General features: G+C 50.6%; 1 protein-coding gene across 3 annotated transcripts in view; it reads right to left on the bottom strand.

The window, feature by feature from the left end:
• Positions 1–2451: 2451 nt before the first annotated feature.
• Positions 2452–21994, bottom strand: part of LOC133357630 (WD repeat-containing protein 44-like) — a 51085-nt gene continuing 31542 nt past the window's right edge. For 2 of the 3 annotated variants that reach the window (XM_061575685.1, XM_061575686.1), the window contains exons 15-20: positions 19525–19716; positions 18411–18512; positions 17578–17693; positions 14911–15038; positions 14452–14583; positions 2452–13773 (exon numbers count right to left, since the gene is read on the bottom strand). In XM_061575685.1, the coding sequence (XP_061431669.1) occupies positions 13664–13773; positions 14452–14583; positions 14911–15038; positions 17578–17693; positions 18411–18512; positions 19525–19716 (780 nt within the window). In that variant the 3' untranslated portion in view covers positions 2452–13663. The remainder of the gene's footprint in view (positions 13774–14451; positions 14584–14910; positions 15039–17577; positions 17694–18410; positions 18513–19524; positions 19717–21994) is intronic. The other variant, XM_061575687.1, reaches the window with a different exon arrangement.

Genomic DNA, 21994 nt, shown 5'->3' with positions numbered 1-21994 from the left:
CATACGTGGCCAACCGAACTCATCGGAGGTTGATTGAAGCGTTGCCCCAAACTTGAGAGACACAATCCGGAGCAAATGTCACGGATTCGAAAATCGCGTGTTGCTCCGACAACCGGCCATCGGCCTCTGTTACTGTGAATGTAATGGGTCAACAATGGAATGGGTCAACAATGGAATGGGTCAACAATGGAATGGGTCAACAATGGAATGGGTCAACAATGAAATGGGTCAACAATGTAATGGGTTAACAATGGAATGGGTCAACAATAAAATGGGTCCGAAGACCAACGCTGTAATGGGTCAACGATGTAATGGGTCAACAATAGAATGGGTCAACAATGTAATGGGTCAACAATGTAATGGGTCAACAATGGAATGGGTCAACAATGGAATGGGTCAACAATGGAATGGGTCAACAATAAAATGGGTCCGAAGACCAAAGCGCGTCACAACCAAGGCGTGCGCATGGAATTTTCTTGGCCCGTTTAGCAATCATCAGGTTCGTACAATTGTCCACGTGTGGGAGGAAACTGAAGTCTCGGAGCCTGGGAGAAGAGCCGCCCAGCGGGGCTTCGAGTGCAGCAAAATCGTGGCATGAGCAGGCGGTATAAATAACGTCGTCGTCGTCGTCGTCCTCGTCATTATTAACGGCATCTTCACACACACAGAGCAACCCTCAACACTGTAATTCTGAAGGGCTACTTGCTCCCATAACGCAGGGGCACTCAATTCCGCGTGGCAACTTTTTAAATCATTTCCACCTTAAACCACCGCGCAAATAATGGACTTCACATAAAAATGACAGATGCCATCTTAAAGATTTTTTCTCTCCCTTTTTCCCCATTTTCAATTTCTCTCTCTCTCTCTCCCCACCACCTTTCAAAAAACCGCTTCTTGCGGGGGGATATTGAAGAGAAGAAATCCCTTTTGTGACCGGGTCTTTCCGTGCGCGCCGGTGAATGCAACTTACTGTGGTTATTAATATGACACATAATCAGGTTTATATAGAGCAGGGGATTTCAACTTACCTTCTTTGCAAAAAGCCTTTTTCCCGAACACAGCCGCTTTTTCAAATAATTGTGGTTTAGGAGGCAGTGTCGGCTTGGGTTGAAACCCACTCAATTCCACAGTCCATAACGGGTAATTACGTGCGGTCTGCATAGCTGCACACAGTGTGTACACGAACACACACTCCCCCTCTAGTCGCCTTGCATTTTCAGAAAAAGGCTTTTGAATAGAAACTATTATTTTCCCGCAAATGTATCCCCAGTGTGGCATTGGCGTCACGTGCTCGTGAGATGAAGACTGTTGGGGTCTCTCGCAAAAGCAACGCGACCCTTCCTGTTTAGAGAAGGGTCCACGGAAGCGGATATCAGGGAGCTACATCTGAGATCCCTGCAAGTGACCTCTGGTTCAGGGGGAAGCACGTGCGGCTCCCGAGTGACGAGGTTTAAACTCCCTCGTCTGGGATGCAGGAGGACGTGGGTTCGATCCCGATCTCGACGCCTGTAGATATGGGATTTGCGGAGTCTCTTGCCCCGTGGTTGCGTGGATTTCTCGGGCCTTTGCCTCCACGGGTATTTGCTATAAATTTCCACGTGATAAGCCACTTCGTTGAGCTATTATTTGTGGCCAGGTTGCTTCGAAAAATTAACTAAATAGCTCAGTGGGCCTTGCCTGGTAAAATAAAAAGTTTAAAGTTCAGTTTTACTTCCCCACCCGCTCTGCCAGCGAGCGTAACGTTTGTCGCATTGCAGTTTAATGGTGAGAGGCTCCAAAGATTATCCGATACGAAATTAAGTGAGGAAACCAAATAAAATGTGGTGGCATGTTTAGTGTGTGCAGTCATCGGTGACCGGCCCCAGCGTGGGGAGCCGTCGTGTAGCGACTAACACGGCGACACGAGTTCGATTCCCGCTCAAGGCCAACACCAGTGACTGATCTGAACCGATCCTGGGCCTCTCCTAGGTCGGCTCAGCATCAAATGAATACCTGGTGCAGTGTGTAAACATCACCGCTGGGGAGACAAAGGCGCCGGGGTCTGGTGTTGGCCACCCACCCCCTCATGTGCCGTGCCGGCCTTCATAGGTGCTCGCTAACAGCACTTGCCCCAAGTCTGTGAAGGCTATACGGGAGATCTTCGTCATCTTTGCAGTCATTGGCGACCGGCGCTGAATCCGTCGACTCACGTGACTGAGGGTGAGGTCACTTGCAGGGATCTCAGAGGTAGCTCTCTGATACCCGCATCCGTGGGGCCGTTCTTGAAACACGAAGAGCCACACCACTCTGATAAATATGAATGGATTCTTATTCTCGTGACGGGATGCTGATAGCACACTTGAGATGAAATTGGGGGTGTGTATATAGATATATATATATTTTAAACAAGCCACAGCCTTCTGTTGACAACGGAGGAAATATTCAAACCAGTCGGGTTTTTTCCCCCTCGTTTAATAAACAAATACCACAAGGAGACACTGAACATCAGTTGCACGCAGAGTCGCCGCCCATCAGAACATGTTAAGCAGAAAGAAATCCCCCATATGAACGAAGCTTTAGTACCGAATCGCATCGATGTAACACAATAACCCCAAACACAGCCATCGGTGGCGGCACAGACGGCATCGGCCATGGTACAGGAAACTAAGCGGGGGTCGGTTCCCGGCATCAGCGCCCCTCCAGTCGATGGGGCGCAGGACGCAGTTGCACCGCCTGCACTCTCGATAGCCACACCGCCGCTGGGCGACAATTTTGGAGAACATTTGTCGCAAACCAAATGAAACCAAATCCAATGCACACCGCTCACACATGGCTGCGTTTCCCCACCACCACCACCACAGCCAAAGTGCTCATACCAATGCATACTCCCAAGCAACCAGGCTGCCGTGCACTCACTCTGGCAAGAACGTGCAAGCACGCACATGCGCGTCGTTTGCTTTACGCAAATAACCACGAAACGCTCTTCTTAAGGTGCCTATCAGCAATCATTTACAGAATATATACACAACATTCACGTACACCGTGACCCGATCGGCCGGAATGCTCCCCCCCCCCCCCCGCCGCCACCTCTTCAGATCTCGGGAGCCTAAGCAAGAGGGAAGAGGCCCGAACCAGCGCTGGGCTGGGCTGGGCTGGGAGACTGCCACCACGGCGGGGCCACCACCGGTTGCTCCGGGCGGCTGCGGGGCTCCGTTGCCAGGAGGGTGCTGGTGCAGCAAAACCCGAGCTGTTAATTGCCGACCTGTTAATTGCCGAGCTGTGACTCTCGACGTGGATGCTCACGGCCCCCCCCACCCTCCGCCATCAACGGCAAACCCGCACCGAGCAGCACGGTGAAGCAGGGTGAAGTAGTAACTCTGCACGGCGAGCTGCCCGCAATGGGGATTGCCCCTCATTCAGCAGTAGACCGACTGAAGGGCTGTACGTTTACACACAAGCACCACCACGCGTGTGTATGGGAAGTTCTGCGGCGGTTGAACAGCACAAATATGCAGTCTCCATGGCCCCATGAGCATCGCGTCCCATGTGCTCAAATGGGCCACGGGTGGCAGCGACTCCAGTTGAATTGCCGTTCTAAGAGTGATGATAATGGTGATTGTGGTGACCGATGATGTTTCATGATGACGTGATTGCAACCATGTAATGAAAATCATGAGATCAATGGAGTTGTGATTTAGGGCAAAAAAAGTGATTTACTGTGGTGATAACAGGGATAAATAACAATAGCAACATGATTTCAATAAACGCGACGACAATAAACATGGCTATAAATACGACTTTAACAATTAAGTGATACGCGGTGGTTTGGAGAGGCCTTCATCCAGCAGTTGGACGGGCCGTGGCTGAAGATGAGATGAAACGTGATGCTACTTTGCCGGTGATGAAATGCGATAAAAATTTGACTAGACGATGATAACCTAACGAACAAAAAAAATGTGACGATCGCGAATTATCGAATGGAGATAACAGGATGAATGAAACACAACGATGATGACGACGACGACGATGGTGAATCCAGTGCCAAACCACTCTCTCATACACATCAGTTTACCGCACGCACAACTTTGCCGAACCAGCTGGAGTTGACGTCGAAGTCCCACGACCGAATGTGCAACAGTGACCGCTCACGTGCTGAAGGGTACGTGCCAATATTCTTGTGCTGACGGATCTATGTGTTTACATATATAGATACGTATTCAAATAATGTTGAAAGCAATTTTATTAAATGCACTGTCAATTGTTAATAAAATTGTCCTTCATGCAGGGGAGCCTCACCGAATCCAGAACCACTTTCAAGAGGGTCTTGCATTGGTGCTTTTGGTCAATTCCGTTGTTGTTGTTGTCGAGTGCTTTGCAAGTGGGAAGAACCTGGATCATAGGAGGAGATATCAATGAACGGAGTGCATATACGAGTCAAGCACCCACTTGCTGTACTGCCACATCCTGGCCATCTCGCAGCCCAGTGGTTTGGGAACTTTGCAGGACGTGACTATCTATTCGTGACCCACCAACCCCCCCCCCCCCCACACCTATGAACGTCTTGTACCTGGGTGCAATTCTTCATTAGCTCCATCTGAAATCGACCAGGTTTTCCAGCTCGTAGGAAAACTTACCAAATGCCGATTCCACTGCGAGTCTCAATGACAAGTTGGCCGTGAGTTGGTCGCTTGAAACGCCAAGCAAGCATTGAAGACAGCAGAATTCACGTGAAAATGTAAACTGGTTGTGCATGGCATGAATTCAAAATAATGATAAAAAATTACTTCTGGAAGGCGGCCTGCCCCACGCTACGTCGGCGATGGTTGTTAGGCCATACGTCACCAGGCAGGTCAGTAGTGCAGTTTGGTGAAGGTGGAGGGGGGGGGGGCAGGACCGGTTCAGATATCACTCACCATGAATGTGAGCTGTGAGAGCTGTGAGAGCTGTGAGAGCTGTGAAAGCTGTGAGAGCTGTGACCTGTGACCTGTGAGCTGTGACCTGTGAGCTGTGACCTGTGAGCTGTGACCTGTGACCTGTAGTGGAACTGATGACGTGTGGTGCAGAGCGGCGGTGCACACGCTAACCACCGCGCTAACCACCGCTCTAACCACCACGCTAACAACCGCGCTAACCAAAACTGCCCTTGGGTGGTGCGGTGAAACAATCTCAGGACTGAAACAGTATGGGTGGGGGATGGGGGGGAAGCTTAATCATCCAGCTGTGGATTGGCAAAGGGAATGGATTAAGGCTGTGCTCACACAAGGGCCGATGGAAAAGTCCGCTTCACGACATCACTAGCAGGGTGCTTCAGCACCCAGCGGAAGCATGGCGCAAAAATGCAACACTTTGCCAAATTTGACGCTGAAGTGCATTTTCACAATGGGTTGAAAACACCCCGTGTTTGCGAGTCAACTGAAAAATGCAGAAAAATCTTAACAATCTGGAGAAACCCCCCCCCCCACGTTCAGCATGCCTGGCTCCCAGCACGTCCCACATGCTGCCAATTCACAAATCACTTTCGGGGAGAGTGATCGGCGAGTGGCGATGGTGCAGCGGGCGATGTCGGCAGGCCGAGTAGCAATAGCCTTGGTGCGACGATGGCAATGATGGACCAATGTCATTTCGCTTCACAGAGACCGTACGGAGAAATCAACGCAGCTTCGTTCACGGCCACTCGTCGCTTTCAAAATAAAAAAGCGGATGATCCGTCTCTCCACACGTACAAAAAAATATATAAAAGTATTCCTTACACATGCCATCGGCCGGGACGGCCTTCTGGGAGTGTACACGCCTTCAAAGCGGCATTGTTTCAAGACGAGCAAACCCTTGGCCGGTTTTGACACTCAGCGTCAGCGGTCAGACCTGCTGCTCGAGTCAATATTAGTGAACTGCCAATCTCATAAGCACGGCTCCTCTCTTGAAGCTATGGGATCCCAAATCGAAGGAAGAAACACTTTTACTTGATGTGGAGAGACATAAACATGCGAAGGAGAGTGATTTCTTTGTCATCGCTTTCAACACCAGTTCACAGACTCTTCCCATCACCGACAGTGTGTTTACAGATGCCTAACGAGAACTCTTTCCGAGTTAAGCGACACAAAGGGCGGATACACAAACACAATAAAGTCGTTTCGTAAAAAAAAACCATCCGCGTCAACAGTTGATTCCAAGTATTTTAGTCCCGGCATCACTCCCAACAGAGGTTGCGTAGAACTCTCCGTATTTACAACGGGTTTAGCTCGGGAAGCAGAAAGGAATGGCTCACACTTTGCGAATCTCAGCCGCCGTACAAAAGCTGACGCACGTTGTAACCCAACGGTGCGAAACACACTTTAGTCCGTAACAGAATTCGGCAACTTTAAATAAAAACGTGGAATGACTTAGCGCGTCGCTGGACACGTCATCGGCGACTCGTTTTAACACAAAACGCCCGCCGCGCGATTAGACACGGCTCTTCTGCGCGCGCGGAGTTTTCACGCCTCGGCTCCGTCACTGACGACTGCATAAATAACACAAATCTGAATGCACTCCGACGAATAAAGCGCAGGTACGCGACGGGACTTGGAAGAAGAACGCACGTCGGAGGAAAGTCCAGTCCACAAGCCATTGTAAGATTGATCTCTCACCAGGATCACTGGGCTACTTGGGAGTTTTAATAAGCTTCGCTCGTTGTGCCGTTAACAGCACAACCGGGACACCGTTTGGTGGAAAATTAAGCCGATGTATTTTTAAACATAGATATAAAAATCTCAACATAAGGCTGCAAAGATTTGAGCACAAGCATGACATGAGACCTGTCTCGAACATAGAAAAACCACCAACAAAATAGCATTCACCAAATTGTTGATTAACAACAAATAAAATTGCATTTTCACCATTATCACCGTCCATCGGTACGGCCTGAACCCAGGAATACCGCGCGCTCATTCACGAGCCTCTGATCGAGCCAGAGGAGGGTCCTGCGCCAGGCATATTTGGCTCCACACCTCAAAATCTCAGCGCCATTCAGTAGGGGACCCACCCCCCCCCCCCCCCCCCACTCAGATAATCGGGTTAAATTGAAGTCGGCGGATCGCATTGATTAATCCCTTATTTATGTGCAGGGTGACAAGAGCTGTTTCTCTCTTATAGCAACACAGACCTGGGGTCAGCTATAATTTTCTATTGTAATAAAAGTTGCAGGTTCAATTCCTTGCAAACTTAGGCCATGCATTTAAAATGCCAGCAGCTACTGCTGTATCTGCAGGCGCGAATAAATAATGGTGAAATACCGGTTGTGCTATTACGGGTACGATAATGAAGCTGAATGTCACAATTTACGATGGGTCGGTGCGATTTTTAAATTGAATGCCACGTGCATTGTGGACAATCATCTCTCGCCAAAATCTGCACACACATTTATTTGCCATCGCATCACAATTTTGTTTCCCTTTACATACAATTTTCTATTCACACTCGCAGTGTATGTGAATTGTGCTTGACTGCACATGTGCGTATGTGTGTGGACACGTCTACCCGTGTCTATCCATGAGCGTACGTGTGCAGCGGGAGTGGAGTAGCAGTTAGCGCGCTGTGCTACAAAACCCGTCGACCTGCGTTCGATTTCCGCTCACGGCGAACACCGGTGACGATTATCCGAACCGGTCCTGGGCCTCCCCTAGGTCCACTCAACCACCTGGTGAGGAGTAAATATCGCCACGAGGGAGACAAAGGCGGCTGGGTGCCGTGCCGACCACCAACCCCCTCGTATGCCATGCCGGCCTTCGTAGAAGCTCGCTAACAGCACTTGTCTCAACGGTCTGTTAAGTCTATATGGGGAAGGGGGGGCTTTAGCTTTATCTTTGTATGGAGCATGTGTGTGGTACGTGTTTATTCATCTGTTTGCGTGCGAGGAGCGGTGGCGCTGCGGTTAGGGCACAGACCAAACCCTGCGACCTCTGTTTGATTCCCAGCCACGGCAACTCGAGTGGAGATTGTCTGAAGCGGTCGCCATACTCTCACGAACAGACAAACATCAGCACCGAGCAGAAAGAGGCAGCCGGGCCTGCTTCAGGCCTCAACACTCCACCTTGTACTCTACCACGTCTATGCTCCCCCCCCCCACTCCACCAAGCACGACCCCGCACGGCGCGGGGAGGCCCTCATCTAGCAGCGGATTGACAAAAAGAGTCGTGTGTGCACCTATGCATGTGGTCTGTATAGACGTGTGTGCAAGCATTGCGCGTGTGTGTACGAGAATGGGAGCGAGCGTGATTTCCAAAAAAATACAATCATCGATGACTTTTACATTTCAATGGGGTAAATAGTTGCCGTGTCACTGGCTAAATGCAGCTCAAAATGCATTAGGAAACCCATTTAGGGCGCGCACAGAGAAAGTACTCCCGTGCCGGCCTTATCAAGACAGTTTCACAATGAACTTAGGGGCCAAATCCATTATCTTTCTCCTTTGTGGCGAGAATTAGAACAAGCCGGCAAAGCCAGTCTTTAAAGGGAGCCCGATTCCTGCCGTTAGGAGGTTGTCATCGACTGCGTGCAGATAGGAGTGCATGCAGATGTAATCGCACCGACACACGGCATAACGTTACGAATCTGGATTCCGTTAGGTTTCGCGAAGATTGGTGAAGGGGTTGTAGTTTTTGTGTGTGCACGAGAAGGCTCCCTCTTAAGGACTCACAACTGAATGTAATCTATCCCAGACGTTAAGTGTTGGTGGGACTCCCTCCGCTCCCCGTGACGTCGAACCAGCGTGGAAGAGGAGGCCAAAAACACGCTCGAGCGGGGACTCGCTCCATGGCACTCCCCCCCCTTAGCGGAGGCTCTTCCGCCAGCAGCGGCGTGAGTCACGCAGGCCAGCGGACCTTTGCCTTCACGAGTGGATAACCCTATAGCTGCTCCCACTTTAAAGCGGCCACCCGCGTCTTTTTTAATCATCGGCGGGAGGCAGCGGAAAAAAATCGAATTCGATGTTTTTTTTTTAGGTAAAACACTTCCGCACGCGTTGTTATTTTATTTTTTTACGTTTAAAACGACGCTGCAGCGTCGCCACGCAGGTTCTGGGACAAGGCGGCGGCCTCCACCGCAACAACGCTCAGGGGGGCCGTCGCAGCGACGGCCCCCCGCGGCACGGGGCCCTGGCCCCCCGGACACAGCGCCGTCTCACGCGATGCCTCCACCTTCTCGGACACGTAAAAGAGAAGAATAATAAATAGATTCCAGCCATTCCCAATCCACCAATGGATTAAGACCTCCCCCCCCCACCACCACACCATGTCAGTCACAGGATTTACATTTTATTTTTTATTTAACAATACTTCACCACACTGGTTAGTAGTGCGGGTTGGTTGGGATGGGCAGGACCGGTTCTGATATCACTCGCCACGGATGTCAGCCGTGGCTGGAAATCGAACTCGGCTTGTCGGGTTCATAGCACGGTGTGCGCTCACCACTGGGCCACCACTCCACCCCTGCAGTGAATTATCTACTAAACTAAACTACGCTATTCATTTATCCGGCAAAGCCCCATCCAGCTGGCCACAGCTCATTAGGTCTCTGAAGAACGCTGATCGCGGCGTTGCAAACGGGAGCGATGAGTGCCCCTCGGAACTGGAATGTTGGATCGGGTAAAGCGGTCACCGTTGAGCGGGCTGAGTAACACGGACGCGTGCCAGAGAGAGAGAACCCCGTGTCGTCATTGCGAGATGACTTCGAACCCAGGATCTCAGAGCTGCCAACTCAGCACCTCCGCCACGGCCACATTATGAAAAGGCCCGAGACACGAGGCCACTTCCCCCATGCCAAATGTTCAAATAGTAATCCGGCAGAGGAGGAGGCATCTTGATTTGATAGTTACGTTTTCTATAATCGGCAAATGTATTAAGTTTGAATGGGAAAGAGACCGGTAGGTTCCTACCCAACGTCCTGTAACGATGCCCCCTCTCGTGTAAGGGCCAATGGTATCTGTCTGTGGATGCCACGGATATTATTGTCAAGGGCTTGACTCCGTTGTTCGGTGGGAGACTAGACCGTGGCAGTCGGGTGTTGGCCATGCAGCAAGCTGTGCGAGACCAGGCAGAAGGAAGGAAGCGAAGACCAACCCGTGTTTCTCTCAGTCGGCGACGACAAATCGAGTAAAATATTGCGGTCGGCGAGAAAAACATTGTACAAAAATACAAGACGTCAAATGTTGCGAGGCTGATGCCTTTCGAACCAAATCACACGTTGCTCTGCTGTTGCCATTCGGTGCACGTTACGCCGACGTATCCACACAGCCCCCGGGCACACGGTAAAGGACGCGCAAAAGTCTGGTAGAAGCGCACAATTCAGAGTAGGGGACACGGCAGATTTCATACGACACGGGAAACGGCAATTATTATCTCAGAAAAGCAATACCAAAATAAAATAAAGACACGTTTAATACAACGCAGAGAAAAATATTCACAACTTAGAAGGTTTGTTGAGATTGCGTGTTTGAAGGCGGCACGCGTTGAACGAAAGCGTTTGAAAAGCAACGATTAGGTGTTTAACGATGAGAAAACGGGAGGATTAAGCGGCTAAAACATAGTTGGGTCATTAATTTACCCAGCACAGCCTCCAGGATTTTCCAGAATCCAGTATCACCAGTCTTGAAATTGACGATATTCGACTGATTCCTCATGCAATGGGAAAGACCAGAGTACCCAGAGAATTCTCAGGTACAAACGAGATATTACAAAAGAAAATTTACCAACACAGATAGGTCAGTAACCCACTTCCCGTACTCCCATCTAACAGCCACCTCACGTAATCCGGCCTGCATCTGGCGTTTCCAAAGGAATGTAATCCAACTGCTTTTACGATGACTTTATTCGGGGAGTGTACTCTGCGTGAATTGGCTGCTTCCGCCCTCGCATCAACGCCAGCTGCTGTCACAAACACTTACCCCTCCTTTAACAAAGTGATTGAAATCATTAAAATATAAATTAACAAAATGAAAGTTATTTGTACAAAGCATTCAGCAGTTACGTGCTAAGAAAAGTAATCCGATAACCCGCTGAAAACAGTGATCATACGGGATTTCAGGCCAGTAATTGGGCAGACCGATTACTGTAACGTGATGCAGTGAACGCACGCGTAGATTGCAGCGCGAAGTGAGGGATGATGGAATGAAAACCTCAGACGCGCTTGCAGAAAAACAACTAGCTGCTAGCCCAAATCAAAATCATATCGCACCCTCCAACAAAAATCATCTGCAACCAAGTGTACCTTTCCATCGATCGCAGAATCGCTGATCGCAAAGTGCCTCCGAAACGCAGCCGAATTTCCAGATAAGGGAAGAAATTTTAAAATAACAACTGCTCCCAGATTCACCCCCCACCGCTCGTGAAACTCAAAACAGACGGTGACGGCTTGCTTTCCCGCACTTCGCTTGCAAAGCACGATTGCGAATCGTCCCAGGATTAAAATGCTTCGGTCACGTCAAGCCACGTCAATTTTCTCTCGCACGTTAAGACCCGCGTGCGGGTGCCCCCGCACGTGAACACCCGCACATATCGTTACGTCGCCTCCCATTCGTTTTGAACGTGTTGTAGGCTAAACATGTTTGAGGCTCAACCCAATCCATCCACATAAAGGGGAAGTAACGCCTCGGAAATACAACTCTGCAGTTTTCTTTTGAGTCTGTAGCAAAGACGTAGTATATCCGGACATCGCGAGTAGCACATCACGTGCCGCATAATACTTAATACGGTGTAGCCTCTCATGAAACGCGGCGAAACTTTGTGATGCACGCAAAAGGCATAAAAAGCTCCACACTGGTTTGTAGATCCCCGCAGCCAACGATACGCGAGGTTGACTCGCTCAGCCAAACCACATCTTTTGGCAATGAATGAGCCACCATCCTGGCCCGCAAGAAATGTCGTGACCACAAATGGGCGCCCGATACCCACACATAATTGGCTGCGTAATCTCACAGTCCTTTGTGCGCCCGATGCCTTTTGTGTGCAGCGAGGGAATTTCATTTGTCTGTTCGAGGGCACTCCAGAATTTGCTCTTGGCGATTATGCAGTTGCAAATGTGTCTAAACTTTGGAGAATTTTTTTTAACACGAAGACACACACACTTAAAACACGCACGCATATGAAGGGATTATTCAACAACATCATCAGCAGCATTTAGCAGGGTAATAGAACCATACGCTATGATCGGGACATGGTCTAAGGAATACTAAGCGACCGCTGCGTAATACTCACAGCGGACCGACGGGCAGTTCGCTGTGCGTCGTACGACGAACCGCTGTCGCATCCCGCGACTTGGCCCAATTTTGACGCCCGCATGCGGCAGAGGAGGAGCATTACACGGACATCGGGAGGCGTCAATTTAAATCCTGGTCCGTGCACGCTGTGCCAGATAGCGAAGCAGTGGCTGGTGGATGCGCAACCGTCAATGAAAGCCCCGTCTCCGAGCATTGACACTTTAATGTAGCCCGACGGGCGATGGGGGGAGGTGGGAGAGAGACGGGGGAGACGAGACGATGCATCGGTTCAGCGAACAATACAAGCATCCAATGGCGTGCGTAAGAATCTGTGTTTCTAAATTCGTACGTGCGTTGTAATGCAACGAGTTCACGTTTAAACTAAACTATAAACTATTTTTATTTGACCAGGTAAGGCCCACGGAGCTGTATAGCTCTTTTTCAGAAGTGACATAGCCACAAATGATAGGCCAATAAAGTGGCTTATCATATGCAAATTTATAGCAGCCAAATACTCGAAATGCATGTTTATAAATGTGGAGTGAAAAACTGGAGGACCCGGAGAAAAATCAACACGATCACGGTAAGAGAGACATGGAAACTCCAAATATACAGCAGGCGTCAGGGTCGGGATCGCACCCACGACCTCCTGCAGACCAGGCGAGGTAGTAAACATCTCACCACTTCCCCAACCACGAGCGGCACATATTCCCACCGCAACTGAAATCAAGAGAAGCTCAAATAAATTCTGAGGCTGGAATTTTCTGCCTCTGTAGTGCCCATAAGTGTACTTGTGCCAAGTATCTGACAGAACCTCTATTTCAGTTTTCAAAAACGAATTAGTTCATCAACAGTTCACCGTTCTACCTCGAGAATCAACAGCGATGCATGCCCCACCTCCCCCTCTCTGCGGGGATTTGGAAAGCAATGATGATGATGAAGAATCCCTTTAAGTTCGGCAAGACTCAACGTTGCTCAGGGGGCTTGCGAGCCACCCTGCGCTCCGACCACCACGGCACTCGGCAGGATCACAACATCGCGGAGCGCATTCTGTGGCCGAGTGAGCTCGGGTTGTCCCCGTCCCCAGTTTTCCCAGAATCGTGCTCTTGTCATGGAGGCGGCAAAACTGTGTCACGGGAAAAATCTGTCGGTCTCGCCAGGACGTAAAAAATCCCGGATTTTGTCAGCTGCGTAAAAATAATAATAATTCACCACCCAAGGCAATGCATTTACATTAAATTCTCCCCTCTCTCTGCTATTGTGAGATATTCTTCATAACCATGGTGTGTCATGGTCTTATTGTACCTTTAAGAGATTGCAACCCGAGCGTGGCTGTTGGAAGATAGAGGGGCCAAGGTTGTGGCTGTCGCCAAGTGAGAGTTGGACAGAGAGATGGACAGAGACACGGACAGGGACATAGACGGAGAGGAAGGAGGGCTGCCGTGCTGGCGATGCTCATGGCACGGCCGGTTCTGTGCGGCGCGTGCGGTTGTGAAACACCTTAATAGCGCCGGTGAAATCTGCCGTCACCAACACCTCGCCGTGCTCTTCTGACCGGGCAGAACCTGGGGGGGGGGGGGGGCAACGGGCAACTTTCAGCGCCGCGTGAGGATGCATGGGGAGCCACTAGGAAAAACGGAGACATGAGGGGACGCACGTGGGGACACACACGTGGGGACACACGTGGGGACACACGTGGGGACACACGTGGAGATACATGTAGGAACAAAGGGAGACACGTGGGATCTGTAATAATTTGGTGGACATTCTGGTTATGTGCGTGGTGGTGGGGTGTTAGGCATACTGACTGGTTGAATCAAATGTGGTGGCATGTGTAGTGGTGTAGAGTAACCCATCCCTTGTGGGAATGTGGATATACTGGCCACATAAATGTTAGTAGTGTGGATGTTATGGCAGTGGTGGTGTTCGAAAAACTAGTTTGCGTTTCAGTACGAGTGGGTGGGTGGGTGGATGGTGAGTGAGTGAGTGGTGAGTGAGTGGTGAATGTGTGGTGAGTGAGTGGTGAGTGAGTGGGTGGTGAGTAAGTGGTGAGTGTGTGCGATTGAGTATATCAGCGGGTGTGTGCATGTGCGGGCGAGTTATCGTGACCTGCAGTGTGGCGGTTGAACACGGTGCGGGATGAGACAAGACACGAGTGGATGCATGCCCAGTGAGCGAACGAGCGATAAAGCGAGCGGCGGTGGCACAGGGGCGACACGGGGGGCTGCCAGCGTGGCGCGTACCGGCCGTACCGGTCTCCGTGGATCCCTCACCGCCCTCACTGGGTACCACTTCCTCGACCGTCGGAACGTCCGAGCCGGTGATGAGCGCAGGATGGGGCGAGAAGATCGCCGACGTCACGACTGCGTTGTGAGCTGCGGGGGGGGGGGGGGGGGGTGAACGCACGGGGAGACACGGGGACGCAGAGACAAACGTGGACGCTAGGGGACACGCGGGTGTTCCATGCGCCGAGAGCAGAAAGTGCGGCACGTGTGCCATTCACGGCCCTTTGTCAATCCACCGCTAAATGAAGGTCGTGTTGGTCACAGGGGGTTACTATACTTCACCGCGATCATCAATACGCGGTGGTGAAGGGGGTACGCGCACGCAGGACTGGTTCAGAGATCACTCGCCGCGGTCATTAGCCGTGGCCGTGGATCGAAATCGCTGCCCTTTTCCCCCGACCCGATTGCAATCCTCACCCTTGAAGCCCTCCCAGTAATCGTTGCGGTCCCTGCGGACGGAGGAGAAGCGGTTGACGTCATGGTAGGTCTTCCACAGGTACACGTAGCGGTCCTCGGATCCAGACACCATGTGCTGAAAGTTGTGACTGAGAAAGAAAAAACGCACGCAAGCGCACACACACAACACATCTCATGCTAAATCTTAATGATTATCGTCTCCAAGTGCATCCCAATTGTTCGATATGCAAGTGATGAGATGCAATATCCATTTGGATCTCTCGCACAGCAGCAGTGCGATCATCTCCATTAGAGAACGGCACGCGGAAGTGGATATAACAGAGCCACCTCTGAGACCTCTTCAATTGACCTCTGGTACGCACGGGAGAGGCGGAGCACTTTCTCACCGAGCGTACTGCTTGTCATGCGACAGCCTAACCGATGAATTTAATTATCAAGAGGTGAAATTTAGCCAAGTTCAGTGCAGAACCAAATCTATTGCAACGATTAGTTTGTACATTCACTGGTGAGAAGACCGACTCACTGCGCTTGAGAACCCAGTTTAACCACAGGCAGCTGCCTGGATGTGAACCCAGGCTCTTAGGCGTGTTAGCTCAGCGCTGTGACCTCCACGCCACCTGGACGCTTCAACTCCTGAGTAGCCCTTTTGGACCACCAGGGCAAGTATTGTATTGTTGGTGGACACTTCATCTTAGTCAGCGGTGAGGTCACCAGGAGGTCGGACAGAGCAGTGAGCCGGCAATGCTGAGAACCTGGGTTCAAATCCTGGTTTTGGCCACTCGTGAATAAAACTGAGCATTAGCCTAACCGACGACTTCACAAAAAACCCCATCACATAAAAAAAACCCACTTAATTTGTCCAAATGCATGCGCTCAACAATTAAAATAAATCACCAACTGGTGACAAAGCATGTCTCTCTCGCGGGGTGTGTGGCAACGTGCTGCCCCCATGTGTGGATGAGACTGCCGCTTGAAGGTTTCCCAGGAGCACCTCTGCGATATTGGTGATGCACCACAAACCAGGTGGCGCCACGCAGTCCGCAATCGGGAGAGAGGTTGGGGCAAACAACCCCACAAAGCCAAGTCGGCATGGTGCACCAATGCGTTGGAGCATCTCCCCAGCATTCATGTTTACATGGGAAGCATCAAATACTTATTAAAGGCTGAGTTCACCTAGGGGAACCCGGTACTTGTTCAATTTAACAAAAAAAAATTCCCCCTCGGCTTCCAACTCGTGTCGGACAGCCCGGGACACACAGCTTAAGTGTGTAGCTAAAAAGATAAGACCTGCTGGCTTTTTTGGATTGCATCTTAAAAAAATTCGATTTACAATACTCCGACAGATTCAAGCGCGGCTTCAAACACATCAGCATTGATGTGCGCGAGCGCTCGGGAAACGCAAGTGCGCCGGCCTTCAGACGGCGCTCGCGTGATAAGACCGTTTAACAAGCCGACCTGTTCTTAGAGGTCACCCGAAGGGATCTCGCAAACAGTTCTGCGATATCCGCTTCTGTGGGCCGCACTCTTACACGAAGGGCCGTATGACTCGGTGAGGCTGCACTCTTACACGAAGGGCTGCGTGACTCTGTGAGGCTGCACTCTTACACGAAGGGCCGTATGACTCTGTGAGGCTGCACTCTTACACGAAGGGCCGTATGACTCTGCGAGAGATTCGAGTGGCCAGTCGAAAAAATCGGGACGACATTGGGGGGGGGGGAAGAAGAAATCTCTTTATTCTTGAACAGTTTCAGCCTCAATGTGACCATCGCCAAATCTACAGACCTTCATCCGAGGGGTGGCGGCAAACGTAAACTTGTCAGAGGTCCGAAAGTTTGGCGCAGGTCAGACTTGTATTCTTAGGTTCTTTCGGTAAAGTCACGTAAGTGAGAAAAAAAAATCACGACGTTTCGATTGCAACACAAGCAATCATCATCAGGTGTGACAACCACAGCAAGAAATATTAGTAAAAAAAAAAAAATTCACCTACCTGACTTTACCAAAAGAACCAAAGAGTATGGATCCTTGCAGTCACGAAAACTTCAAATCTAGCAGTCAGACTGATTGGGTTTTTGCGTTATCCCACCCCCAACCCCCGTGCACTGCCCAAGGCACATCTCACGGAACGTCCGCTCGCCACGACCTCCACAGGCGGAAACTGAGAGACAGCCCAGCGAGCGATTGCAGAAACGCTGACTGGGCCATACGTAGGCAACGCAGTCGTAGAGAACCACTGACTTTGCCTTCCTGCTCCCTCCTGGGACAGTCATCGCTGACGAACACTCTTCTGAGTTGCTATCCCACCGGCCGTCACCCACCCCCCCCCCACCTCCAGCACGCTGGTTGGCCGGTCGGCTCGCAATCGCAAGGTTGCGAGTTCATATCCTGGCTGCGGGCGGGGGGGGGGTCGACTCAGCCCATAATCCCTCCAGGGTAGGTAAAACGAAATACCACGTTACGGCGAAGTCAGCAGTGGTTGTTTTATCGGCAAACTTGCCCCCACCAAGAGGAAAGTGGAATTTCCACCCCTGGCTCAGAGGATGAGCGCACTGCCTCTACGCTCACGTGAGTCGGCAGTCTCGCGACGGCAAGACGGAGGGAGATCCTCTATGAGACAGGCCCTCAGACTCTGGATCGCAATATGCGAGCGGCATTGGCGGTGCCTCTCACCTGAAGCTGGCTTTAATCTGGCTGCTGTTGTTGAGGCTGCCCTTGTACTTGATGCAGAGCGAGAGGTCGCGGAGGTCGTAGAGGCGGATTCGCGAGTCATTTGAAGTCACGAGGATCTGCCGACGAAGACACAAAAGGAAAATAATGGATGGAACTTGCGTTGAACGTACAACCCTGGCGTGTTTTCCGTGATCACAATGCAACTGGCTTCACGGTTAGTGCGTGGCGAATAGTGTTAGGGTTAATGTCAGAGTCAGGGTTTGGGTTAAAATAAATGGCCAGGGATAATGTTAAGAGATAATTTGAGCATTAGGGCTAGAGTTCGGGTTAGGTGAAACGGTTAGACTCTTCTTTTGGTCACCTCTTAACATTAATTTTTGAGGGCGTAGACCATAATGTGGGGAAACCCGCTAATAACCGAGGGCCGGATATGTTTGACTTTCATCAAATACCTTCCCCACTGGTCAACCAGACGTGGACACGTGTAACCCGCATCTCAAGCCAAGCGCTGTCAAAAGCAAGATGATTGAGCACACAAAAAATGTGCGAGCATGCTGAATTTAGAAACGCAGCGTTGCCCCCCTCTCTAGTGCACGATTATGGTGCGGCTAAGAAGCTTGCAGTGATGAATGGATAACGTTTTCCGGCTACATCGCATTGGCTTGGAACCACCGGCCTTATGAAATGAAGTCGTGGGCCGGTCTGGCCCACTGACGGGGCAATTGGTTCCCCACCAATTGCGTAGAGGCCGCTACTGGGGCAGCAGGGACTGGCGCGACGAGGCAGGCGAGGGGATTGGGGGTTGGACACAAGGTACAGGGCCGCTACCGCACCTTGTTCTCCGCGGGAAGGGGCTCGATCCCCGTGATCTTGCGCCCGACGCGGTTGCGTCCTCGGCTGGATCGCACGTGGATCTGCGTGAAGTACTTGAGGTGCTGCCAAGATCACCGCCAGGACGACACGCGCGCACGAGGGTCGCGGTTAAAATCCGGGCACGAGTTGTCAACGTGCTGCATTCGGGACAGCGCTCAACCCACAATCCAAAGTCGTGAGTTCGAATCCAGGTTGAGGATAAGCTCAAAGCTTCATCATCGTAATCTATCAAATTCACATTACTTTTTCGGAATTCTGCAATCGCCATCATCATCAATCGCTATGATTGGTCGATTTGGCCTCAATAAAACGAGCACTACCAAGTAAGCCACATTTTTGTTAATGGCCATCCATCATTGTGAACCCTCGCTGCCAAAGACCACCTCCGCTCGCCAGGCGGTGGTGTAGCTATGCTGCCCGTGCCCTCTCGTCCAGCCCTGCGGAGGCAGCAGCCAAAGTTGGTGGATCACACGAATGTTGTGAAACTCCCTTCCCATGAGCGTCGGGGAGGAGGCAGTACATCAAGTGGACTAATCGCAATCTGTTTCCATCTGTACGGGGATAGTGTTGCCCCCCTCGCACGTGTGAGTTTTCTCCGCGTGCTCCGGTTTCCTCCCACAACTCATCATTAATTGGCTGAAAACATCTTAACCCTTTCCGAGACATCTGAAAGTTGCAAGATGGGTGTCCCGTTCACCGCTGAATCTCGGAACGTGCAAGCGGTGAACATTGATTTGATTTAGAGCGTCGTAGCGCCGTTGTTTTTTAAGACATTTTACTCACTGAAGAGAACCGCAGCAGCACGACCGCACTCTACGATAGCTGCTGCCAAACTGTACCACACGCCCTTCCGCATGGCCTTGTGGGAGCCTCGGTACCGTTAGTTTTTCTTCTGGTCATCGAAATGGCAATCGGAAGAAAAACGGATGACATGCACGACGTACGTTATCGGAATGTGGCTCTCCTGCATAAATGTCAAGTCAGGAAAGACAAAATAACAAGTAACGGACACTTACGAGTGAGAGGGGAGCGCCATGCTTCCCCGTGTCATGCCTGCTGCACGGACCAACTCACCTCCGTCTCGTAGAAAACGCAGCGCCCGTCGTAAGTGCCGATGACGGCGAATTTGCCGTTTTGGCAGAAGTTGGCGGCCGTGATGAGCTTGGTGGCCCCGTCCACCTCGTTCCAGAGAGCCACTTTCTTCTCGGGAATGTTCCACAGGCGCAGCTTGCCATCCAGCGAGCCGCTCAAGAAGTAGCGGTCGTCCTGCGCAGAGCGGCAGCACACAAGTCGCTCAGATGGGCGCCGCGGTGGCGAGATGTTAACTACCTCGCCTGTTACGCAGGAGTATGTGGTTCGATCCTGACCCTGACGCCTGATGTATATTTGGAGTTTGCATGCCTCTCTCCCTGTGCTCGTGTAGATTTCTCCGGATCCTCCAGTTTTTCCCTCCACATTTATAAACATGGGTTTTGAATATTTGGCTGCTAGAAATGTCGATAGGAACAGCCACTTCCTTGAGCTATACATTTGGGACCAGGTCACTTCTGAAAATAAGCGAAATATCTCAGTGGGCCTTACCTGGTAAAGTAAAATGTGTCGTATCTACATCGTGTATGTACATAAGCTGTACATGCAACTATACGTTTGAATGGGGGAGTGGGGGTGGGAGTGGAAGCACAGCGGACAGTGCACCGCGCTACGACCCCGATGACCCCAGTTCAATTCCCGCAACGACAGTGACGAATACCTGAACCGGTTCTGGGCCTCCCCGAGGTCGACTCAGCTTTAAATTAGTACCTGGTGAGGTGTGTAAACAACAGCACTGGGGAGATAAAGGTGGCCGGGTGTGGTGCTGGCCAAACCCTCGTGTGCCACGTTGCCCTTCAGAGATGCTCGCTAACAGCACTTGCCCCATCAGTCAGTTAAAGGCTACATGGAGGATCTTTGTCTTGGTGTGTATGAAATAATGCACAGGGCTGGTTAACGCAGGGGCTTTAGGGGTTGCTGCCCAGGGCCACGGATTTATTTAGGAGCGCCACAAAAATAAACTGTTTCATGACAGTTGTAGCACTGCGATAGATACTGCAGTGTCATTTGTAAATTACAGCCATAACATCACCATTGTATAACTTTGTGAGTTTTATTTACTAAAAACAAGATAGTTTTGATCATTAAACTTGTACTTGGCATGAGCGGTGGTTGGTAAATGGAGTCGAGTATAGGAATTCAATCTGCAGAGATGGGCCCTCAATACTAGAACAGCCCCGGGCTCCAATCAAACTTAATCCGGCCGTGTGTATAAGTGTGTGATGTGTATGTGTGTGGAGAGTGCTGGTGTAGCAGTTAGTGTGTTGGGATACGGACCCGGCAACCAGAGTTCAATTCCCGCTCACGGCCACCATGACAAGTGACGATTATCTGAATCCGATCGTGTGCCTCCCCTACGTTTACTCAGCCTCAAATGAGTACCCGGTGTGATGTGTAAAAAAACATCGCCACTGGGGAAAGGCGGTCGGGTGTGGCCACCCACCACCTCGTGTACCGTCTTCATAGGTGCTCACGAACAGTACTTGCTCTCATTTTAAACACGTCGGCTTTCGTGACCAATATTATTCATAATAAAGGTTTTTGGGTTAGATCGCGTTATTTAAAAATGTGTCGTAATCCCTCACCACCCGACACGGCCAAACAGTAAAAAAATGTTGATTAAAAGCTTTCGTGACTGCAGGGATTCATATTATTGGTTCTTTCGGTAAAGTCACGTAGAAGGGAAACAATAAAATAATAAAAATATAAAACAATAAAATTCTCACGACGCTTCGACAGCAAGAAAATTTTCTTGCTGTGGATTTCACACCTGATGATGAATGCTTGTGTTGCAGCTGAAACGTCGTAATAATTTTATTGTTTTATATTTTTATTATTTTATTGTTTCCCTTCTACGTGACTTTACCGAAAGAACCAAGAATATAAACAGTAAAAAAAGTGTCACGTTGACAAAAATCAAATAGTTCACTACTTTAGCCCACCGGTGTTTTGAAGAGTGAATCCACAGCATTTACAATTTTTTAGTACGACGTTTCGCTGGTAATTACATCCAGCATCATAACGCGATTGAACCCAAAAACCTTTATTATGAGCACTTGCTCTAACAGTCTGCTCAAGGCTATCTGGGGGGTATTTATCTTTGTGTAGTGGCATAGCGCCGGCTGCTGGCAGAAAAGGGGATCTGCAGCTTAGGGCAGTCCTGACGTCAGCAGGCCGGGATGTACACGAGAGCGGGTCTAGGGCACAGGTCACAAAAGGGGCACACCAGCAACTCGCTAGTAGGTTCCAGAAAGGGGGCGTGGCTGGGGGTGGAGCCAGGCCACGCTGACAGTATAAGAGGGGCCCCTGTAGGGGACCTCAGGGCTGTTGTTGGAGTGGGATAACCCGTCGTGCTGCTCAAGTCTTCGTAGCCATCCTTCTCGTCGTCTTCACCGTCCTTCTCGTCAACGTCTCCGTCTTTACCATCTCGGGATGCCGCCAGTCAGGCAGCCTA

Source organism: Lethenteron reissneri, chromosome 58 (assembly GCF_015708825.2).
Source record: "Lethenteron reissneri isolate LAM-NWPU_2019-01 chromosome 58, ASM1570882v1, whole genome shotgun sequence".
Classification (NCBI taxonomy): Eukaryota; Metazoa; Chordata; class Hyperoartia; order Petromyzontiformes; family Petromyzontidae; genus Lethenteron; species Lethenteron reissneri.
Note: the sequence above shows the minus strand (reverse complement) of the source record. Positions and strands in the feature narration are given on the sequence as shown.